This window comes from Bubalus kerabau, chromosome 4, assembly GCF_029407905.1.
Source record: "Bubalus kerabau isolate K-KA32 ecotype Philippines breed swamp buffalo chromosome 4, PCC_UOA_SB_1v2, whole genome shotgun sequence".
Taxonomy (NCBI): domain Eukaryota; kingdom Metazoa; phylum Chordata; class Mammalia; order Artiodactyla; family Bovidae; genus Bubalus; species Bubalus kerabau.
The window spans coordinates 140088975-140113987 of NC_073627.1; the positions used below are offsets into that span (position 1 = coordinate 140088975).

Consider the following 25013-nt stretch of genomic DNA (forward strand, 5'->3'; position numbering starts at 1 on the left):
ATGGGGGAGGAAGGGAGCCATGTGATTCCTTGAGTCAACAATAACATTGCCTTTGTGTTATCTCCTCTTCTCTGCAACCTCCCCCCCTCCCACCACGCTGTGAACACATTTAGAAGCACCCCCTTGGAGGCTTGTGGGCTTCCCAGGTGGCACTAGTGGTAAAAAACCTGCCTGCCAGTGCAGGAGACATAAGAGACACTTGTTCGATCCCTGAGTCAGGAAGATCCCCTGGAGGAGGCCCTGGCAACATACTCCAGAATTCTTGCCTGGAGAATCCTTTGGACAGAGGAGCGTGGTGGGCTACAGTCCATAGGGTCACAAAGAGCTGGACTTCAGCGACTTAGCACACTAGTGTACATGGAGGCTTACCATGCCCCTCCCACACCAGAGTTCTGAGTTAGAGAAAGACTTAACATTTATGCCATTTTATTCCCAATACAAGCACTTCCATCACGAAATCCATGCAACCTGGTGTAAGAATTTCTGAAATTCACACAATTTACAGATGTTAAATGGGTCATAGATTTCAAAATCAGAATTATACTTCAGTGTTATCAGTTTTTCTGGTCCTGTGGATTTATATCTTCCTCTGCCCAGTTTCCTCTTCAATCAGACTTTCCTGAAAAATAAATCAGTAATAAATATATCAAAGTTGATTTTCTGAGCTGAATGTCAACTTTTTTTGACATTTAAATTTTTTTAAATATTGATATTTAAATAATAGATCCATTTGTTTTTTTTTCACACTAAAAAGTGCTAGAGAGCTGGATCATGCTTTATGAATCAAATAAGCATAAGATCTATTAATACATTGTTTCTAAGTATAGGGTGTGAGGACAGAGGTGAAAGAGAAGTTTGTCTTTTGACTTGTTCATCTATTATTAATCCAGTCTTTGCCTCAATTCTGTCTTTCTAGTGTCATATTCTGAAAATGTCACAGCTTGCTTTTATTTTATCATGAGGTAAGTAGAATTGAAAAAAGGAAATAAAGATATTCATCCACTTTTTAAAAAAAAAAGTGATTTTTACATTTTACTGATTTATTTTTAAAAATGTATTTGGCTGTACCTGGTCTTAGTTGCGGCAGGTGGGATCTAGTTCTCTGACCAGGGATTGAACCCGGGCCCTCTGCACTGGGAGCAAGGAGCCTTAGCCACTGGACCACCAGGGAAGTCCCTGTCCACTTTTTCTTTGTCCTATCACTCATCTGCAGATGTGATGTATTTAGGCTTTCTCTGTTCCTGGGCATAACTGAAAATGAACTGTAATGCTTTCTCCATAGAATTCTCCAGGCAAGAATACTGGAGTGGGTTGCCATGCCCTTCTCCAGGGGATCTTCCCAACCCAGGGATTGAACCCAGGTCTCCCACACTGCAGATAGATTCTACACCATCTGAGCCACCAGGAAAGCCTGTAATGCCTTCTAACTGCTGCAAATAAGTGGACCACATTGCTCAGAGAATATCAATATTGAATTCAGGATTCAATTTCTATATTCAAGTCTCTTTATATATATATATATATATATATATATTTTTTTTTTTTTTTTTTTAATGAAAAACCTACATTGAGTTAGTAGATTTCCATTTAGGGTGGGAATTTGGAAACTGGTTTGTCCAATCAGAAAACCAGAAATCAAATCTGTAGCTCTGAATTGTAAATTGATCAGTTGGGGATTTTTTATTCCAAAAAGAAAGAAAATTCTGTAGCACACCATTTTTGATTTCTACATTTCCTGGAGAAAACCGTGTTATACCAAGAACTCTTGAAGAATTTGGTGGAAAAGTGTGGATTAGTCTAGAGGAGAATGATCTAGAGAGTTTGATGAATATACTTGCAGCACTGACAGGTAGCTATGGAAAGAAATTTGTCAGTCATTCCTAAGCCAGAGCTGAGATTAGTGGACACAGTTTGCAAAGAGATTTCAATTTAAGAAATGAAAAAAGGTTCCAGCTATTAGTATTGTGTAACCACTGAGAAAGGGTGTTAAGAAATGACAAGGGCCCAGTACAAGAGGAATTCAGGCCGTCAGGAAGGTAAGCCCTGCAGTGGCTGAGAGGGAGTTGTCCTAAGAGGATGACCAAAGAGGTGGTACCCAGGACCCATCCATCTCTAAGGTGTCATGTTATTAACATTGTAACTCACCAGAGCTGCCTTCAGGTCCCTCAGAGGAGAATGGGACTGGTGAACAATGCACCCACAGCACTTAGGTTCTACTGGCTGATCGACCTCTTTGGCTATCTGCGAATAAAGATTATTGAAGATGGAGGTAAAGAAATGCGATTTTTTGTTTCCACCAAAAATTGTGTGTGGAAGGTGAAGTCAGGGGACTGTGGGACTGAGAAAGTTGAGAGTTGGGATGGGGACTTTTTTTTTTTCAATTCTCCTTTTAAAAAATGTTAATTTTTTTTTATTTTCTGGCTGCACCATGCAACATGTAGGATTTTTAGATTTTTTTTTATGGGATACTGTCAGACACTTTTATAGATTGGTGTGCAGCTCCGGAGGTCATAGTAAGGAGAGAGAATATTTTTCTCCCTAGAAGTGATGAGAATGAAGTACTTCGAACCTCACAAGGAGATGGTATACAAAAAAATACAAGAGCTTACAGTTATGACTAGGATTGATCTAATTTTCTAGTTTTTACTAAATATGTCATAGTTAATAGAGAATTGCTTCACAAATAGTCTGTGGAGAGGATTCTGGGCTGCTTTATTTCATACTGTGCATGTGCTAAGTCACTTCAGTCATGTCTGCCTCTTTGCAACCCCATGGACTGTAGCTTGCCAGGCAAGAATATTGGAGTGGGTTGCCATTTCCTCCTCCAGGGGATCTTCCTGACCCAGAGATGGAACCCAGGTCTCCTGCATTACAGGCAGATGATTCTTTACCACTGAGCCACCTGGGAAGCCTTATTGTTTCTAGGTCTTTTGGGAATTCTGTATCCTTAGAGTGTAGCTCGCTCCTTTGCACCTGTTCCTCTGGAATCATTCCTGTTCTTTGTTCCATTGGTATCTGTCTGAATTAAAGCAGGAATGGGGCTTGACTTGGGAAGTGCCTATCTCCCCAAGAATACCTGGGTCAGGGGCAAGAATCCAAGCACACTTGGGCACACAAAGGATTTTAGTATCCTTCAGTTGGATCACATAAGCCACGTCTCATTTTGAAGTTGAGAGGGACTTACCTCTTGGAAAGAATCAATCACGTTCTCAGCATTTCTCTTTCCTCCAGGGCGCAGCCCATAGGACCAGTGTTGACCAGAGCAACCCACCACACAGAGAGTCAGCAGGATTAATCCAGCTAGAAGTTTGGGAGTCGGCTCCATTCTGAGGAATATCAACACAGTGATAAAAATAGACCCAGACTGGGTTAAGCAAAGACCTCTTTGGTGAAAAGCCTCACACTGGGGTCACTCACCCCGCAGAAGACGAAAGTGGGAGTGATCTACAGTTTTCACATAAAAGTACTTTCTTGCCTTGGAGACAAAGCCAGTCCTTTAACATGTTGAGTACTTTTCAGAATTAAACTGTTCTGATTTTTATTATTTATTTGCTTATCCAAACCTCAGGATTCCACCTTTATCAAATTCACTTTTTGCCTTAGTACTTTCTCCCCCTGTGATTGAGATTCTTTCCTGAGATAAAGAAAATTGGGCCATCTGCTCTGAAAAGTGGCTCCGACTAGAAGTCTGGCTAATAAAAGTTGCTTGACATTAAATGGTTACCCTGTGGTGCTAATTGCGTTTTGCTGAGTGTGTGTCCTTTGGTCCTCCACATGGACGCTGACTGGACCATCTGTGAGCACGAGAGAGGACCTCACACTTTTCAAAGCTCCGAGTCCCAGACCAGCTGCCTCCCTGGCCACAGCAGCCTTCAGCCATCTGATGACATGTGGAATTCTCACAGATTAAATTTCCATTGGTGGGGAAGAAGCTAAAGACAGAACCAAATATTGGTTGATGAGCTCTTGCAGTTCCCCACAGGCTGGAGCTCTGTGGCTGGAGGTGACAAGGACCAAGAAGGTCAAGGCTTCTATAGACACCACACCTGGCCTTAAGCCCTTAGGGTATAAAATGCCCTATAGATAGACAATAGCATGCAGTCTAAACAAAAGTGCTAGAAATACAAAGCATTTTACCTCTTTGAGAGCAGAGAGTCCCCCAAATCTCAAGCTTCCTTTGAAGTGTGTTGAATCTGACTGTTCATTTTTCTAGCTTCCTTTTTATATGAAACTCTTCCAAGACACTGAAATCTTCCCCACTGGTAAACTGCATTGCACATGGACTGTATGTGTGTGTGTGTTTTGTTTTTTTTTAATAGTAATTTCTTAAAGCCTCACATCAAGCCCTTAATGGTGTATATAATTGGAACACCCACTGGTGTACCTGTTAAATTTAGTTAAATCTTGGCCATTAAAATCTCACCTAAGACTTTTATAGTCGAGGCCACAATTCAGAGATTAAAATCTAACTAGGTAGAATTCCCTTGAGGAAACTGACAGGCCAATCAAGAGTTCAAGGAAAATAGCTGTCTTAGACTAAGTCATGCTAAATGGCACACATGGAAACTGTCACTAAGGAGCCCATGTAATAGTAATTGTATAGTCAGGATGATTAGGAGCAGCTCTCAGCTCTTAGATTCCCCATGTGTAAAATGAGCTGAGTTATAAGTAATAAGAAGTGAATATTGGTACTGTCCCAAACCCATACAGAATCGCTAAAGTAGATGGTAGGAGTTTGGAAATCCCCTAGTCTTCTACCCTCCAGGTTTCTTCTTTGACTATTTTTTTTTTTTAATTTTTATCTGTGCGTAGTTGATCGACAAGGCTGTGTTACCCTCTGTTGTACAGCAAAGAGAACCAGCCACACACATACATATACCCGCTCTCTCTCCCAACTCTCCTCCCTTATAGGTCATCACAGAGTATTGGGTAGAGTTCCCTGTGTATACAGCAGGTCTATTTATTTAACTTTTTTGGCCCTATCATGCAGGATCTTAATTCCCCAACCAGGGATCGAACTCGCACCCTCTCCAGTGGAAGTGTGGAATCTCAACTGCTGGACCACCAGATAAGTCTCTTTATTTTTAAAAATTGGAGTATTGTTGACTTACAATGTTGTGTTAGTTTCAGGTGTACAGCAAATATATATACATATATTCTTTTTCAGGTGCTTTTCCCTTATAGGTTATTACAAAATATTGAGTGTAGTTCCCTGTGCTATACAGTATGTCCTTGTTGTTTATGTTTTATATATGGTAATATATGTATCATCTGCTGATCCCAAACTCATTTATCCCCCTCCTTTTTCCTCTGGTAACCCTAAATGTGTTTTCTATGTCTCGGATTCTATTTCAGTTTTGTAAATAAGCTCATTTGTATCATGTTTGAGATCTCACATATAAACAACAGCCTATGATGTTTTTGTCTGTCTGGTTTACTTAGTATGATAATCTCTAGGTCCATCCATGTTGCTGCAAATGGTATTATTCTGTTTTTTTATGGCGAAGTAGTATTCCATCCTGTATATACACCACATTGTCTTTCTTGCAAGCCTTCTACAGTATCAAAAAGGTCAGGAGAAATGTTGCAGTTTGAATGTGCTAAGTGCAAAAACAACCAGCCAGAGGTTCAGCTCATTTCAGTAGATGGTTATTGAGTTAAAAGACACAAATCCCTATGCTAAAGGTCGTGGGAGTACAAAGATGAGAGATAATATGGCATGTGAATGAGGCTAACCTTGCTCATTATCACAGCCCTGCAAAGCAGATCTCATGATCTAAATTTCAGAGATAGACATTCCACCCCAGAAGTGAGCTAATGGACGTTATATTTACACAGTAAAAGCATTTAAAAAACAGAACCATTACTCTTTATTCTATTTATTTGAATACATGATTATCTTCTCCTAATTTACCCAAGTCATGATACTCAAAGATCGCATCTTATTTAAACATCTATTAGTAAGTCCCCAGGATTTAGTCAGCATTCAATAGATAGGAATGAATGAATGAAAGGTAAGGACCTTTTAACCTGATTAGATCTGTTTCCTCTTCTGTATCAAAGATGTGTTTTAACTGACTCAGAATGAAATCTTCATGTCCAGTTGGATGAAGGTCTGTTACATTCACTAAGCAGTAAATTGTTTCAAAATAACTGGATGTGTATTCACTTTAGAGTTAAGATTAGAAATTTCTCCTTGAGTAGGATGCTAGATCAGTCAGCTGTTGCCCAATGTTCTCTGGAAATAATTAATTACATCTACAAGGATTTTGGCATAAAAAGCAATATTGGTCCACCCAAATAAACTTCTTTGCCCAGCCACCTCTGTGGAGGTTGTCAGATATGTGATAGGGTAGAGAAGAGGATGAACTTTAATTGCAAATCTAGGGGGAATTAGAAAATAGAATGTAAGTGATTGATTTTATCTCATTTAGACACTTTGAATAATTTAAGCGCCATTTTGACATGGAGGAATGGAACCTCATCTCCCTATGAAGGTAATGAGAGGCTGGTTTTCAACAAGAGTCCATTTTGTTTGAACGATGGATGCTGTTTAAGGTGTGATGTGCTTGTAACAGTATTGCTGAAGCAGATGTGTCTTTGGTTGAGACTAATGAAAGGGCAGTTGAGGCTTTGACCCTTGTCATGTTAATCTTTTATCCCTGGTTAAGCTTCCCTGGATTACTGGTAGCCAATTTCCGTCAGTTGACATTCAGTCTTTGAAAAATGCTTTGAAATTTTTAGATGAATGCAGCCACATGGTCTGTGAATTCCTTCACTATGCGTCATGCCCTTGAAGCCTGCCTTAGCATTGTCATAGATCTCAAGGGCAAAGGCCAAACTTGTTTATTTTCTACAGCACCGAATCGGGTATCAAATATACAATTAATGGAATGTGGAGGTTTGGTGACAAACTGATCCTTGTCACAGTTCCAACGACAGATCAATTTGCCATGAAGCTGAATTTAGTAAATAGGATTTAAATAATTGAATTTTACACTTAAACACTTTTCCCCCCTAAATTTAGAAATCTCCTAAATTTTAAAGTATGGCTCTATAAAGGGAAAATGGCTTTTTTTTTTTAGCATTTTAAAAAAGCACCTCAAAATTACTAAAATGTAACAATAATGATTTAGTAGGTAGAACTAGTGGTAAAGAATCTACCTCCCAGTGCAAGAGAAGCAAAAGACGTGGGTTTGATCCCTGGCTTGGGAAGATCCCCCGGAGGAGTAAATGGCAACCCACTCCAATATTCTTGCCTGGGTAGCCCATGAACAGAGGAGTCCATGGGGTCACAAAGTCAGACACAACTGAGCAAATGAATACAACACACACAATCTTGCTGAATGACAGATGGAAACCTTCTTTGTCCTAATGTAAAATCTCAGCAGGAAGGACTCATGAACTCCTGCTGACATATCTAAGGTTGTGACAGGGTTTCAGATAATTAATCCTTGCATAAGGTACTTTGTGAAAAATAATAACTGCTTTTCCTTGTAGAGTTGTACCTTTTAAAGACAATATTTCCTTGGAGATTTAAAAAACTACTAGGGTTTTTCATATATTAAAGATTAAAGTTGACTAGGGGTAGATTTATTGCCAATTCATAAAATGAACAGTTGGAGAAAATACCCCAAGTCTTGATTTATGATGGTAAACTTTGTAAGAAAATGAATATACAATATTTCATTGCTTTGAAATTACAGCTAAAAGACTATTACAGCATAATACATATTGCTCTAAACAGGTACATGAGTACAAATCTTCTCAATGTAGATCAGTAGCTTATCTAGTTTAAAACCCTTTTCTAGACTTTCCCACCCCTCCCCAAACAACTGTGTTTTAAACCTGTGTGTACAATCATGTTTCACTGCAAGGGTTAATGGGAGTTTTGAAATGTTCCTTCCTGCTTAAGCTTCTTTCTCCTGGTTGTCAAGCAAGAACACTTTAGGAACAATGTATTTCACAAACCCAACAAAGCTAACAGGTAAAAATGTTCATCAGCTAAAGAGTAACACAAATGAGTTACTGGAAGACAGCCTTTTTTGGTCAGCATTAATGAAATGTCTGTGTTGTTTGCATGGTGGATTTTAAGAGGAGGATCATAAAATAATCATGCTTCAAGAAATAAGTTTAAAGGCACTTTCTTCTTTTTCACACAGACCCTCCGGGCTGGTCTTAAAATGCATACTGAAGAAATTAAGTAAATTTGGAAAGTTCTAATTTCCAAAAGCAAGACAAGAAACACCTTTTCAACATTTCACATCATTTATTAATGCAGGACACATTAGATCCAAAATCTGCATTTTCTAAGCATACTGTGTTTGGATCTTTGGGATTCTTCTGCAGGTTTAGGTTATGTCTACAGAGGTACCCTTAAGTGGATGAACAACAAATTCTCTAATTATTGAAAATATAGTACAGAGTGAAATGATTTAAATATAATTTAGGCACATATTGATTATGAAAATAGATTATCTCTCAATACAATACTTCTCTGTCTCGGTAAAAATAATAAAGCAAAGAAAATAATTCATTTCTGAAGTTGCTTTCCTTCACCTGTAAAGGTCTATCTCCTCCCACTTATGCATATGTACCCTTTACTGTTAAGGAAAGCTTTGCATATGTATAGAAGAATAAGCTATGTAAATACTGAAGACATGTCATTCTCCCACAGGAGACAAAGTGGTTTTAACAATTCCTTGCCTCACACGGATGAATCTGGAGAATTCAGAACCCATTTGGACACAGCTTACATCCCTGCTCTTGGGGGTCGACATAAGGACACACCAATTACTGGTAAGGAAGTTCAGGCCCTGCCCCTGCAGAGCAAGTGACTCGAGGAAGCCAGGCTAAAATGTATTAAACGACAACACACCAGAACTATAAGAACCAAGGTGCTGACTGAATTGGTAGTCCATCTTGGAACCAGCCAAATACCTTTATTTCCATTTAAGCTTTTTGATAACTATAGTCAAACTGTCAGTTTAGAATTCTTTGTTCCCCACGGTAGGGTCAGAGCTGCAGTTCTGCTGACTTCTAAATGATGAATCTGCCATATTCATTCATATTTTATAGCTTTGATGGCAGTGGGTTTGGACTTCACACCTATTTCCAAGCTGGCCTTGTTTATCTGGCATTTGAGTTAAATGAATGTTAATTATGCACCTTGGGTTTTTGGTTTTCAACTCTCTTCCTATGCTTGTTTTGACTGTACAGGGAGGAAACTAAGCGAGTAGTGTAAATAGATAAAATTGCCTGGGCTGGCATGGAGTGGAACTTGCTTAGAATGAAATTGTAAGTTGAAACCTCAGTGAAAAGCTGTAGGTAAATTGTTCACCATCCAGAGAGTTCCACTGCAAATGTAGCTGACAATGATGTATATATGACGTCTCTTTCCTGCCACTCTATCTCAATCAGTAACACGGTTTCTTTAATTTAGCTACTCTTTTTTGTACTTAAAAAATAAAATTCTTAAAATGAACCTGAAAAGAGAGCCTTGAGGAGTCTGATCTTACCATCTTCACACGGTGTGACAGGTATTCAAAGTAGGAGAGGCCCCACTAAAGCTATTTAGAAACCTGAACAACTTCTGCAAAATTGTAAAGTTCAACAATTTAAATATCCATACTGCATCTAGAGAGTCAATAAATATAATTGCATATGTTGTGCTTTTCATAAATTAAAATCCTCAAATGCATTTCAAACCCAGATGGTATTTCAACATCATGCCTATTTAAAAGCAAATATAATAGATACTATTTATTCCTGGTCGCAAGGCCACCAGGCAAATCCCCCTACTCCACTCCAAAGGCAGCAATCTAATCTAGCTTCCCTAAATCTACTGAAGGACTGCTTCTCTGTTAAAAATCAGAATGTGGGGGGAAAAGTCACTTTTTCCCCATTATGCACCTCTGAGAACAAGCATAATCCTCTAAATGTTTTTTTAATTCCCTTACAGGGTTACTTCTTCTAGAGAACCGAGTGGGTGGAGAAAGGAGAGAGAGAAGGAAAACGTCTGTCTCTTCGCGCTCGCTCCCTCCAGGCCTCTCATCTGACGCTCTGCGACATGTGTAGTGGTGTCAGCATCTCTTCAAAGATGGCGCCCTTCACGTTGGAACCCCGCAGGTTGGCTTCCTGAAGGTCACACCCAGACAGGTCACAATTCTGCAGGACACAAAGAGTATTCATGGAACTAACAGATTAAAGCGCTTATCTGTTCCTTCTTAAAATGGTTCCTGGGGCATATCAGGAAAAGGTTCCTAAAGAATAAAACTCAGTTATTTCTGGAAAACTTTCAGAAGTTTTAGGAGAAAGCCGTATTTTTTCTCTCTAGTTGATGCTTACTCAGGCTGACCACCACAAATATATATAAACAAAGGTCAACGATGAAGCATGTCCCTTTTGAATTTTAAGCATTTAAAATCCAGAATGTAAAATGTATCTAAACAATTTTATGGGCTTCCCTGGGAATATGGGGCTTGAATGGAAGCAGCTCCACTGCCAGACAAACTCAGAGGGTCTGAGCATCAGAAACTGATTTCTGGGACCTGAGATAATCTTTATTCTTTTTTTTAAATTTATATTGGAGTCTAGTTGATTTTGGAGAAGGAAATGGCAACCCACTCCAGTATTCTTGCCTGGAAAGTCCCATGGACAGAGAAGCCTGGCAGGCTTACCGTCCATGGGGTCGCAAGAGTCAGACATGACTTAGTGACTAAAACACACATAGCTGATTTACCCTGTTGTGTTAGTTTCAGGTATACAGCCAAGTGATTTACTTATATATCTCTCTGGGGCTTCCCAGGTGGCGCTAGTGGTAAAAAACCTGCCTGCAAATGCAGGAGATGTGAGTTGAATCCCTGGGTCTGGGAAGATCCCCTGGAGGAGGGCATGGCAACTCACTCCAGTATTCTTGCCTGGAGAATCTGATGGACAGAGGAGCCTGGTGGGCTACAGTCCATGGCGTCGCAAGAGAGTCGGACATGACTGAGTGACTTAATGGTTTTACCATAATCCATGAACAATAATGAAAGGCATGGGGGTAGGGAAGATTCAGATTTTTAAACAGAGAAAGGGATTTTACTTAATAATTAAATTGTATCATGTAGCTGCCTAACATTAACATTCTCAGAGTAAGGAATTACCTTTTTTTTAACCCCCCAATTATGTATACAATTCAGTGAGTTTTAACAGATCTATATACAGCAGTGTAACCACCACAACTCGTAGCTGCTTTCAAATTTCCCTTGAGATCAGAGAGTGACAGATGGGACAGGGATCTTGGCTAAGTCCCTAGGGATGGTGGGGATGATGGTTAGAGAGAAGGGTGACTGCACATAGCCTTTATAGTATAGAGGGTTAGCAGCTGCCCCAACAGTCATTCTGATTAGTCTTTGCATTCAGATAAAGGGAGGCTTTCTACTGTTTAAATAAAGAACTCATGTGTAGTCACATGCTAACTGAAACAAAGGGAAAAGATCCTTATTTTAGGTGACAGTAACAATATTTAAAAAGTTAAATAACTGTACTTATAATAGGTTTATACCTTCAGCTATGCAGTCTGCCAGCTCAATCTGCAACTCAAGATGATATATACCAGACAATTCTGATGAAAAAGATGACTGGCTGGACAGAATTAAAGTCTCAGGTTGAGATTCAAAAAAGAATATGATGCCAATTTAGAACAGGCTTTCCCTGAACCTGATTTCAAACACAGATATCATTTCAATTTCCCAACAAGTTTAAGAAATAATCTGGCCCCATTTAATTCTGTTTGGAATTAAAATGTAAGAAAACCACAATCAAGTGGATTAAAAAAGCATATATCAAATGTATCTACCTGAGGGAGATCCAAGGAAAAGAGGAGAAATCAGCTCAGACTGAATGCCAGATGAATCTTCAAATATGCAATCTAGAAAAATGGTACTGATGAACCTATTGGCAGGGCAGGAATAGAGACGCAGAGAACAGACTTGCGGACATGAGGCGGGGAAGGAGAGAGTGAGACAGAGGAGCACTGCCCTACACACACTAGCTTGTGTAAAATAGATGGTGGGAGGCTGCTGTATAGCACGGGGAGCTCAGCTCCATGCTCTGTGATGAAAATAGAGGGACAGGGTATGTATGTCTACCTATGGCTGACGTTGTAGTACCAGCAGAAGCTAACAACATTGTAAAGAAATTCTACTCCAGTTAAAAATAAAATCTGAACCTAGCATCTGTAACTTAGGTAAGTAGATTCTGCTCTGGAATTCAAATTTGTTTAAACAAGCAACTGAAAGAAAAGCATTCCATCAGCCTGGTTGGCACGTTACCTGGCAGTATTGAACAGCCAACTACTTTGTTTTATTTAAGTACATTTTGCAGGAGCTACTCAGTCATTCTGGATGAACAAAAACTCAGTGACTCACCTCCAAATCAGTTCCTGCCAGAGTTGCCCCTCGGAGGTTACAGTTCTTCAACTTTGCATTCTTTAAGGTTGCAACTCTCAGGTTAATTCCTGTCATTTGACTTCCTTCCATATCCACACCTTTCAGATTAGCACCTAAAGTGAATATATTTTAGGAGCAGTTGAACTTAAAAATATTTATAGTCATTTATATTCAAAAGATGCAAGATGACTTAACAGGGGTAAATGTCGACCTCTGTGTCCTTTGGAAATGACTGAATTATAAATCTGTCTCTTGACCAATGTACATACATATGGAGTTCTTTGTTAACAATCTGTTTGCTTATATTATGAATTAAGAATTCATGTTTTAGTCTGTATTTTTGAGGGAGGAATTCAATTTGGTCCTAGAGTTTGCACTTTTAAATATGCCTCCAAAAATTTATGGTGATGGAAATGACTTATGTGTTTTCTGCTGCTGCTAAGTCGCTTTAGTCGTGTCCGACTCTGTGCAACCCCAAAGACGGCAGCCCACCAGGCTCCCCTGTCTCTGGGATTCTCCAGGCAAGAACACTGGAGTGGGTTGCCATTTCCTTCTCCAATGCATAAAAGTGAAAATGAAGTTGCTCAGTCGTGTCTGACTCTTAGCGACCCCATGGACTGCAGCCCACCAGGCTCCTCCATCCATGGGATTTTCCAGGCAAGAGTACTGGAGTGGGGTGCCATTGCCTTCTCCGTATGTGTCTTCTAGATATACAAATAAACAAAATGACAAGTTCATGGACAAAACAAAGCAATAAGGAATTCGCAGACAAAACATTACATCCAAAAGTGATAAAAAACTGCCTGGCTTTATGCAAACTGAAGTTCTTCATTTTGGTCCACAATTAAGACTGTGGTGTTCTGTTATGGTGCCCTGGGGGAAGGATGGAGGAAGGGATAGTTAGGGAGATGGGGATGGACAGGTACACACTGCTATATTTAAAATGCATAACCAACAAGGACCAACTATATAGTATAGGGAACTCTGCTCAATGTTATGTGTCGGCCTGGATTGGAAGGGAGTTTAGGGGAGAATGAATACATGTTTATGTATGGCTGAGTCCCTTTATTGTCTACCTGAAACATTCACAGCATTGTTAATCAGCTATATTCCAATATAAAATAAAAAGTTTAAAAAACAATGCTGTTCTGTTTGGACATTTAAGATGTTGATACTTATCTCCAGCTGAAGCTTCCTTAAAAACTGGAGGCCACATTTCCTGAGTTCAGCATGCTGGTTTCCATTACTGAGACCAAACAATGGCTTAGCCCTTTGCAAATCCTCTAAGACAGAAGAAATGTTCCTCCCTATGGTTGTATTTTACCAGTAACAATTATTTTGCTGGGCTTTTTACTTAATGGTGTGTTTTTACTTTAGAGAAGGTAATTACAGAGGGACTCTTACCTTCTAAATTGGCTTTGAGACCAGAGGGATCTTCAAAATTACACAGCTTCAAGGATGCTCCCTCTGCATTAGAGCACAGCATCTTGACGCCCTGGAGATTGGCACACTGGCCATGGAAAGAGTAAAGTCTGTGTTTATTATGGTTCAGAATTTTGTTTGGACTAGAAAAAATTGGCTCAAAGTAAAAGAAGAAAAGAAAAAGAAAAAAATCTGATATACTCACAATCAACTATTTTGTTTACAATAATTGTGAGAAGTTTTTAAAATAGTTGTTCTAAAAGAAAAAAAGCCAAATAAACAATAGCATTCCTGCTTTACATGAAAAGAGTTTAGATAAAGAAGCTGGGGAGGGAGGACCATGACATCCCTATTTCTATTTTTATAAACAGCTCAGCTCATGACAATGTAACAGTTAATGTATGAAGAAAGCATTAAGTTGTTAGGGATCTAGATCTTATTACTGCAGGAATGCAATTTCTGATGCTCAGTACTGTTGTCACTACCTTCATTTCAAAGTTTGGACTGCTAAGGCCAGCAATGAAAAGTGCCATCTAGCTACAAACACCACCAAGTTGCTTGTAGGGTCTTTCTGTACCAACCATCGCTCCAAAACATTGTCAACCCTGAGTACCCAAATGGCAGTTCAAGATATAAAGAGGAAAAAGAAAGTACATTTTGGAACTTTAAATTTAATGCCATCAGATCTGATGTCTAACAACTACTGGATATGGCAGGAAGCTATCTATAAAGTCAGTCATGTTAGACCTTCCCTAATTGGGGCCAAAGCAGAAGGTAAAAAGTATTTTAAAAACCCTCAGACATTACAGAAATGATAATTGCAGCTGTTATTATAATTAGACCAATGAAGAAATCTAAATGCCTAAGCCTGATTAGGGCTTCCCTTGTAGGTCAGTCAGTAAAGAATCTGCCTGCAGTGCAGGAGACCTGGATTTTGATCCCTTGGTCAGGAAGATCCCCTGAAGAAGGAAATGGCACCCCACTCCAGCATTCTTGCCCAGAAAATCCCACGGATAGAGGAGCCTGGTGGGCTGTAGTCCATGGGGTCCCAAAGAGTCGGGCACAACTGAGTGACCAACACTTACTTACTTAAGCCTGATTAAGTTATGTGATAACCATACCAAGAAAAATCCTTGTCTCATAAATGCAGTTTTATTCACCCACAGCCAATTCTAGTGAACAGAAGATGAACTACAGACCATTTCAAATCACAGATAACTGACAATCAGGTTTGCATTTCCATCCATGCCTGTGCTTTAACACGAGGTAGTTCAGAAGCTCAGACTGACAGGTAGGATAATGAGGACCTAGAAGATAACTCAAAGATGATTAGATTTTATGTACTTGAAAATATACTGTAAAAGGACAGGAAGGTGATATCTGAAAATAAATCTCTCTGGTTCTTGATGTAATGCTCCCAGGTAGAATATAAGTATTCCCAAGGTTATTATGTAAGTACTGCTCTCTACTCAAGGCTGTACTATGAATTCTCACAAAAAAATATATAAGAAACTCAGTGAGATTTTTTTGTCTTCAAAAACTGCAAAAAGTATTTCACCCTCTATTCATCAAATGGTAAAAGCAGGTCACCAACACTGCCACCTCAGAATGCAGCTACTAAGGAAATCAGCATTATAGTTAGAAGATTTGGGCTATTTACTATATCAAGGGGCAGTGGTTTTGATGAAAGCAGTTATTACTGTTTTTGAAAAGGGTAATGATATTAAGATTATGCTTAGGGCTTCCTTGGTGGCTCAGTGGTAGAGTTTGCCAGCTAATGCAGGCGACATGGGTTTGATCCCTGGTCCAGGAAGGTCCCACATGCCACCAGGCATCAAAGTTCGGTGCACAATTACTGAGCCCGTGCTCTGAAACCCATGTGCTGCTAACTACTGAAGTCCAAATGCTCTGGGGCCCATGCTCTGTAATAACAGAAGCCACCAAAATAAGAAACCCATGCACTGCAACGAGAGAGCAGTCACCACTCGCTGCAACTAGAGAAAGGCCTACACAGCAACAAAGACCCAAAACAGCCAAATAAATAAATAAAACTATTAAAAAGCAAAAGATTGTTTGATAAATGGTCCTTGTCTCTAAGAGAATAAAATATTTACAGGTAAAATAAGTTGCTTCAAAAATACTCTGTGGAGAGGTATAGACCATACACAACTGTTTCAACAGTGATACTGTTGATGCTGAGTAATGGAGATACAAAGGGATTCACTACACTAGCTCATTTTTGTCTATATTTCACGTTTTCCAAAGGAAAAAGTCATCAAAAAAGACATAAGGAAAAGAAAACATCTGCTTTAGAGTCTAGCTCTAATGCTGCTGATAAACCAGCCTTTGGGCCTTGGGTCAGGGCACATTTCGGTTTCTTAGTCTGTAAGACAGGGTCATACTCATCTTCAGCGTCCCTTCCAGGTCTTATCATCTGTTAAGTCTTGTACTGGGAATGTGCAATGGATTCATAAGAGCTGGATTACTATACCAGCTTCTACGCAGCAGGCTAAAGTCAATAATGAAAGGCAGATCAGGTAGAAGATGCATTCTAAAGGCACTGACAGAACAGAGGGTGCCGCTCAGACATGAACCCTGATAGCAGCTAAGGTCACCTTGATTGACAGCAGAATTGGAGGGTTCCTGCAGAAAGGTTTCACAGCCCACAAGGGATCAACCAGGAGAGAAGTTCAACAAGAGGGGTGGGAACATCAGGTGCATCTTGTGCTTAGCTGGCCTCATTCTGTGGACACTGCAATACATATGACTGTTCATCAGCAGCCATCTTCAAGTGCCAAAGACAATTAGCCACTAGTTTTTACTTTCACAGCCCCTACACTCTGGGCGGTGACTCCTCAACATGAGCCATTTTAATCAATAAACTTGCAGTTCTGCAGCACTTTAGTATGTATCAGTTAAAATTACATAGGCTGTTGCAAGACAAAGATGGCAGAGTAAAAGGACCTTGCGCTCATATCTTATGAGCACACCAAAATCACAGCAAACAACTATCCAAAAAATGACCAGAATCTACCCAAAAAAGATACTCTATATCCAAACACATAAAGAAGAAACCACGAGATGGTAGGAGGGGTGCACTTATAATACAGTCAAACCTCATACCACCCAGGTGGGCAACCCACAGACTGGACAATAATTATATCACAAAAGTTCTCCCACAGGAATGACAGCTCTGAGCCCTACACCAGGGTCCCCAGCCTAAAGGTCCAGCACTGGGAGGAGGAGGCCCACAGAGCATTTTGCTTTGAAAGCCAGGAGGGCTTGATTGTAGATTGAGGGAAACAAAGGGGACCATGGGAAAGAGACTCAACTCTTGGAGAGCTAAGATAAGATCTTACACACACTGGAATCCAGGTCAAAAGCACTGATTCCATAGAAGCCTGGGCCAGACCTACCTGCTAGTCTTCGAGAGTCTCCTAGGGAGGTGGCAGGTGGGAGGCAGTTGTATTTCTCACTGGGTTCTTAAGCTGGTGGTGGACATAGTGGCAATCTATGTGAACTCCAGCTGGAGGCCCACATCTTGAGTCCTTGACACCAAGACCTGGCCCCACACAACAGCATGTAGACTCCAGTGCTGGGATGCCTCAGGCCAACCAACCCACAAGCCAGAAATACAGCCCCAACTATCAGCAGACAGGCTTACTGAGCCCACAGAAACCTCCAGACATGCCCCTGGACATGCCCTTGCCCACCAGAGGGCCAAGACCCAGCTCCAGAGACAAGTGGGCAGGCATGAGCCCCTCCTGCCCAGAAAGACTGCACAAGCCTCTAACCAGCCTCACACACCAGGGGGCAGACACCTGAAGCAAGAAAACTAAGATCCTGCAGAACTAAGTCCATAAATATGAGTCAGAAACTATGCTGGGATCAGGCTGGTCCCTGGCTCTTAATGATGAGAAGGGAGTATACTGCTAGACACACAGGACAGCCCCCACTGAGGGCCACTTCCCCAAGGTTGAGAAATGTTACTAAGCTACTACATACATTGCTATTGCTAAGTCACTTCAGCCGTGTCTGACTCTGTGTGACCCCATAGACGGCAGCCCGCCAGGCTTCCCAATCCCTGGGATTCTCCAGGCAAGAACACTGGAGTGGGTTGCCATTTCCTTCTCCAATGCATGAAAGTGGAAAGTGAAAGGGAAGTCGCTCAGTCGTGTCCTACCCTCAGCAACCCCATGGACTGCAGCCTTCCAGGCTCCTCCATCCATGGGATTTTCCAGGCAAGAGTACTGGAGTGGGGTGCCATTGCCTTCTCCGACTACATACATAAGAAATACAAATAGAAATTTAAACAAAATGAGACAGCAAAGGAATATAGTCCAGACAAAAGAACAAGATAAAACCTCAGAACAACTAAGTGAAGTGGAGATAGGCAATCTACCTGAGAAAGAGTTCAGAGTAATGATCATAAAGATGATCCAAGAACTTTGGAAAAGAATGGATGCAGAGAGAAGTTGCAAGAAATTCTCAACAAAGAGTTAGAAAATACAAAGAATAAACAGAGTTGAAGAATATAGTAACTGAAATGAAAAGCACACAGAAGGAACCAACAGCAGAATAAATGAGGCAGAGGAACAAGGAGAGAGAATTGTCTTCTAGTGAGTTGAAGACAGACTGGTGGAAATCACTGCTGTGGAGCAGAATAAGGGAAAATAATGAAAGGAAATGAGGACAGTTTAAGAGACCTCAGGGAAAAATGTCAAATGCATCAAGATTTGCATGATAGAGGTCCCAAAAGGAGATGAGGGAGAGAAAGGGCCTGAGAAAATATCTGAAGAGATAATAGCATGGGAAAGGAAAGTCACCAAAATCCAGGACGCACAGGGCGTCCCGTTCAGCGTTAACCCAAGGAGGAACATGCTCAGACACATAATAATCAAACTGACAAAATTTAAAGAGAAAATATTAAAAACAACAAGGGAAAAGCAACAAATAACATACAAGAAAATCCCCATAAGACTAGTGGCCATTTTCTTACGAGAATCTCTGCAGGCCAGAAGGTAGTGGCATGATATATTTAAAATGATGAAAGGGAAAAACCTACAACCAAGAATACTCTACCCAGCAAGACTCTCGTTCAGATTCAATGGGAAAGCAAAGCCTTTACAGACAAGCAAAAGAATTCAGCACCTAAGAGAATTCAGCATTGGCTTTACCACAAATGCTAAAGGAACTTCTCTGCAAAGAAAAGGCCACAACTAGGAACAAGAATATTAGGAAACAGGAAACCTCACCAGTCAAGGCAAACATACAGTACAGGTAGGAAATCATCCAGGCACAAATACAACATCAAAACCAGTAATCATGAGAGCAAAGGAGTATGCATGCAGAATTTTAAAAATATATTTGAAATTAAGAGATAAGCAACTTAAAAATCTGTCCATATAGACTTCTATATCAAAACCTCATGGTAACCATAAACAAAAAAATCAGTAATAGACATATACACAGAAAAGAAAAAGTAACCCAAATACAACATTAAAGATCATCATCAAATCACAAGACAACAAAGGAGGAAAGGAAGAAAAAACACCTACAAAAACAAATCCGAACCAATTAACAAAATGGCAATAAGAACATACATATTGATAATTATCTTGAATGTAAATGGATTAAATGCTCCAACTAAAAGACAAAGAATGACTGAATGGATACAAAAATCAAGACTCAGAGATACGCTGTATATAGGAGACCCACTTCAGAGCTAGACACATACAGAGTGAAAGTGAGGGGGTAGAAAAAGGTATTCCATGCAAATGGAAATCAAAAGAAAGGTGGAGGAGCAATACTCAAATCAGACAAAACAGGCTAAAATGAAGACTGTAACAAGAGACAAAGATGCACCCTACATAATGACCAAGGGAATAAACCAAGAAGATATAACAATTACAAATATATGTGCACCCAAAATAAAAGCACCCCAATATAAAGCAAATGTTAACATACATAAGAGAAGAAATTGAGACTGACACAGTAACAGTGAGGGACTTTAACACCCCACTTATATCAGTGGACAGAACATCCAAACAAAATCAGTAAGGAAAAACAGGCCTTAAAAGGAACATTAGACCAGATGGACTTAAATTGATATTTATACAGCATTCCATCCAAAGTAGCAGAATACACATTCTTTTCAAGTGCACACGAAACATTCTCCAGAATTTATCACATGCTGGGCCACAAAGCAAATCTTGGTAAGTTTAAAAAAACTGAAAATTGTATAAAGCATCTTTTCCAACCATAATGCTATGAGATTAGAAACCAAATCCAAGGGGAAAAAAATTACAAAAACCACAGATACGTGGAGGATAAACAATATGCTAGTAAACAACCAATGGATCCCTGAATAAATCAAAAAATATCAGAGCCAAATGAAAATGAAAAAATGACAATCCAAACCCTATGGGATGCAGCAAGAGCAGTTCTAAGAGAGAAGTTTATAGCAATAAAAACTTACCTCAGAACAAAAGAAAAATCTCAAATAAACAACCCAGTGTTACACCTAAAGCAACTAGAGAAAGAACAAACAAAATCCAAAGTTAGTAGAAAGAAGATCAGAGCAGAAATCAATGAACTAGAACTACAGACTAATAACTGAAAAGATCAATGAAACCAAAAGCTGGTTCTTGAAAAAGATAAAAAAACAAAAACAAAAACACCTGATGAACCTGGTAGCCAGACTCACCAAGGCGGTGGGGGGGGGTGGGGGTGGGGGGGAGAAGGCCCAAAGGAATAAAATTAAAAATGAAAAAGAAGTTACAACAAACACCATGGAAATACAAAGGACCATAAGAGACTACCACAAGCAACTATATGCCGATAAAACTGGCAACCTAGAACAAATGAACAAGTTCTTACAAAGGTACAATCTTGCAAAACTGAACCAAGAACAAATAGAAAATATGAACAGACCAATTACAAGTACTGAAATTGAATCTGTGACTCCCAACTCCCAACACACAGAAGTCCAGGAGTATTAAACATCTATTAAACATTTAGAGAAGAGTTAATAGTTATCCTTCTGAAACTTTTCCAAAAAACTGCAGAGGAAGGAGCACTTCCAAACTAGCTCTGTGAGGCCAGCATCACCCTGCTACCAGAATCAAAGATAACACAATACCATCTTTCTAGATTCCAGATGCATGTGTTAATATACTATATTTGTTTTTCTCTTTCTGACTTACTTATGGAGAAAGAAACATCAACATATATACACTATCATGTGTAAGATGTATAGCTGGTGAAAAGCTGCTGTATATTGTAGGGAGACCAGTTTGGCGCTGTATGATATCTGGAGGGATAGGATCAGGGGAGGGGATGGAGGCTCAAGAAGGAGGGGATACATGTATTATTATGGCTGTTTCGTGTTGCTTTATGGCAGAAACCAACACAAATTATAAAAACTAAAATACGAAAAAGAAAAAAGATACCACACAAAAAGGAAATTATAGGCCAATATCACTGATGATATTGAACCAGACACAGAACAACAGGCTGGTTCAAAATTGGGAAAGGAATACATCAAGGTTGTATATTGTCACCCTGCTTATTTAACTTACATGCAGAGTAACATTAGGCAAAATATTGGACTGGATGAAGCTCAAGTTGGAATCAAGATTGCTGGGAGAAATATCAACAACCTCAGATATACAGATGACAACCACCCTAAAGAAAGTGAAGAGGAACTAAAGAGCCTCTTGATGAAGGTGAAAGAGGTGAGTGAAAAAGCTGGCTTAAAGCTCAACATTAAAAAAACTAAGACCATGGCATTCAGTCACTTCACGTCCTTCATGGCCAAATACATGGGGAAAAACAGAAAACATTGACAGACTTTGTTTTGCTGGGCTCTAAAATCACTACAGATGGTGATAGCAGCCATGAAATTAAAAGATTCTTTCTCCCTGGAAGAAAAGCTATGTCAAACCTAGAAAGTATATTAAAAAGCAGAGACATCACTTTGCCCACAAAGGTCCCTCTAGTCAAAACTATGGTGTTTCCAATGGTCATGTACAGATGTGAGAATTGAACCATCAACCTGGAATATTCACTGGAAGGACTGATGCTGAAGCTCCAATGCTTTGGCCACCTGATGTGAAGAGCCGACTCATTGGAAAAGACCCTGATGCTGGGAAAGACTGAGGGCAGAAGGAGAAGGGGACGACAGAGGATGAGATGGTTGGATGGCATCATCAACTCAATGGACAGGAGTCTGAGTGAACTCTGGGAGACGGCGAAGGACAGGGAAGTCTGGCTTGCTGTATTCCATGGAGTTGCAAAGAGTTAGACATGACTGAGCAACTGAACAACTGAACAACAACATATCATTGATGAACACAGATGCAAAAATCCCCAGCAAAATATTGGCAAACTGAATCCAGCAATGCATTAAAAGGATCACATATCACGATCAAGTGGAATTTATCACAGGGATTCAAGGATTTTTTCAATATCCACAGACCAATCAGTGTGATTCACATTTACAAAATGAAGAGTGAAAACCTTATGATCATCTCAATCAATATAGGAAAAGCTTTTGATAAAATTCAACATGCATTTATGATAAAAAAAACTCTCCGGAAAGTGGGCATAGAGGGAACTGACCTCAACATAATAAATATTGGCAAACCGATAGCTAACATCATATTCAATCATGAAAAGCTGAAAGCATTTCCTTTAAGATTAGGAACAAGACAAGGACATTCATTCTCACCACTTTTATTCAACACAGTTTTGAAGTCTTAGTCACAGCAATCAGAAGAAAAAGGAAAAAAAGCCATAGTGAAAAAATAATACTATCACTGTCTGCATATGACATGATACTTTACACAGAAAATCCTAAAGATGCTATCAGAAAACTACTAGAGCTCACCAATAAATTCAGATAAGTTGTAGGATAGAAAATTAATACACAGGAACCTGTTATATTTCTATATATTAACAATGAAAAAGAAAGGAAACAATCTCATTTACCACTACAGCACAAAGAATAAAATACCTAGGAGTAAACATATCTAAGGGGGCAAAAGACTAATACTTAGAAAACTGTAAGAAGCTAGTAAAAGAAATTGAAGATGATACAAACAAATGAAAAGACATACCATGTTTCTGGACTGGAAGAATACTGTCAAGATGACCATACTACCTAAAGCAATCTACAGATTCAATGAAATCCTTATCAAATTACCAATGGCATTTTTTACAGAACTAGAACAAATTTTAAATTTGCATGGAAGTGCAAAAGATCCCAAATAGCCAAAGCAACAGAGACACCAAAGGTGGTGGGTTAGAAGGAAGTGCGCTCGTCTTTTGTGAGAACACCAAAATCTCAATTAGCTACTGAACAACCATCAACAGGAGGATGTTAGAATCCACCAAAAAAAGATACTCCATGTCCAAGAACAAAGGAGAAGTGGCAAGAAGATGGTAGGAGGGGCACAATCAGTTTTAAAATCAAACCTCACACTCCCCAGAGACTTGGAGGAAACAAACAAAACCCTGTGCACACCAGGACCCAGGGAAAGGAGCAGTGACCCTCCACAAGAGACTGAGCCAGACCTCTCTATGAGTGTATGAGTGTCTCCTCCAGAGGCATGGTGAGCAGTGGCCTGCCACGGGGACAGGGGCACTAGCAGCAGCGGTCCTGGGAGGCACGGCATGTGGCCTAAGTCCTCTTGGAGGAGGTCGCTATTAGCCCCACCACAGAGCCGCTGGGTGGACAATCCACAAATTGGAGAAAAATTAAAACAAAGAAGCTCTTGCACTCTTGTGAAAGTTCTAAGCCCTGCAAGAGACTTCTCAACACGGAGATCCAGCAAAGGGGCAGGGAATCTGACTTTGATGGTCAGCAGGATTTGATTAAAGAACTTCTACAGGACCGGGGAAACAGAGACTCTGGGAGGGCACAGAAAAAGCTTCCTGCACACCAGGACCCAGGAGAAAAGAGCAGGGACTCCACAAGTGACTGAGCCAGACGTGCCTATGAGTGTCTGGGAGTCTGCAGCAGAGGCGTGGGTTTACAGTGGCCTGCTGCAGAGTCAAGGGCACTGCTAGCTATAGTCCTGGGAGGCACGGCATGCTGGTATAAGTCCTTTTGGAGGAGGCTGCCTTTATACCTACCATAGAGTCTATAGCCTATGATAGAGACTACAGACTCTAGGACTGGCCACCTCAGGCCAAACTACAGGGAGGAAACACAGTCCCACTCATCAGCAGAAAACTGGATTAAAGTTTTACTTAGCACTGGCCCTGCCCACCAGAGCAAGATCCAGTTTTCCCTACAGACAGTGCCTCCTATCAGGAGCTTACACAAGCCTCTTGTCCTCATCCATCGGAGGGCAGACAAAATGAAAATCATAATCACAGAAAACCAACCAAAATGATCACATGGATCACAGCCTTGTGTAATTCAATGAAACTATAAGCCATGTCATGTAGGGCCACTCAAGAAGGGCAGGTCATGGTGCAGAGTTCTGACAAATGGTGGTCAACTGGAGAAGGGAATGGCAAACCATTTCAGCATTCTTGCCTGATGAACCCCATGTCCAGTATAGAAAGACAAAAAGATATGGCACTGAAGGAGGAGCCGTTCTGCTGCACCCCCCCACCACACCCCCAGGTAGGTAGGTGTTCAATATGCTACTGGAGAAGAGTACCGAAAAACTCCAGAAGGAATGAAGAGGCTGAGCCAAAGCAGAAAGGATACCCAGCTGTAGATGTGTCTGGTGGTGAAAGTAAAGTGCAATGCTGTAAAGAACAATATTTCATTGGAAATATTGGGAAATCCAGTCTTAGGTCCATGAATCAAGGTAAACTGGAAGTGGTCAACAGGAGATGGCAAGAAGGAACATCAACATTTTAGGAATCAGTGCACTAAAATGGACCAGAACGGGTGAATTTAATTCAGATAACCCTTATATCTACTACTATGGCCAAGAATCCCTTAGAAGGAATGAAGTAGCCCTCACAGTCAACAAGAGAGTCCAAAATGCAATACTTGGGTACAATCTCAAAAATGACAGAATGATCTTGGTTCATTTCCAAGGCAAACCGTTCAACATCACAGTAATCCAAGTCTATGCCCCAGCCACTAATGCCAAAAAAGCCGAAGGTGAATGGTTCTTTGAAGTCCTACAAGAC

General features: G+C 40.2%; 2 protein-coding genes across 2 annotated transcripts in view; both read right to left on the minus strand.

Moving 5' to 3' along the window:
* Window positions 1-577: 577 nt before the first annotated feature.
* GNRH1 (gonadotropin releasing hormone 1) lies at window positions 578-3837 on the minus strand. The gene is made up of 3 exons (XM_055578766.1): window positions 3185-3837; window positions 2146-2241; window positions 578-619 (listed from the first exon to the last, which is right to left on the minus strand). Exons 1-3 carry the CDS (start codon window positions 3323-3325, stop codon window positions 578-580), a joined length of 279 nt encoding a protein of 92 aa, XP_055434741.1. The 5' UTR covers window positions 3326-3837.
* Window positions 3838-8249: 4412 nt separating this feature from the next.
* The window catches only part of KCTD9 (potassium channel tetramerization domain containing 9), an 81386-nt gene continuing 64622 nt past the window's right edge, over window positions 8250-25013 (minus strand). Inside the window, exons 10-12 of the mRNA XM_055578769.1 lie at window positions 13839-13944; window positions 12414-12547; window positions 8250-10167 (exon numbers count right to left, since the gene is read on the minus strand). Of these exons, the coding sequence (XP_055434744.1) occupies window positions 10051-10167; window positions 12414-12547; window positions 13839-13944 (357 nt within the window). The 3' untranslated portion in view covers window positions 8250-10050. The remainder of the gene's footprint in view (window positions 10168-12413; window positions 12548-13838; window positions 13945-25013) is intronic.

Excerpts from the sequence above, each read along its gene's own strand:
- GNRH1 (XM_055578766.1), bottom strand. The coding sequence starts at position 3,325 with ATGGAGCCGACTCCCAAACTTCTAGCTGGATTAATCCTGCTGACTCTC. Across the intron at positions 2,242-3,184 it reads TGATTGATTCTTTCCAAGAG|ATAGCCAAAGAGGTCGATCA; the intron begins GTAAGTCCCTCT and ends CTTTATTCGCAG. Across the intron at positions 620-2,145 it reads GGGACCTGAAGGCAGCTCTG|GAAAGTCTGATTGAAGAGGA; the intron begins GTGAGTTACAAT and ends TTTATTTTTCAG.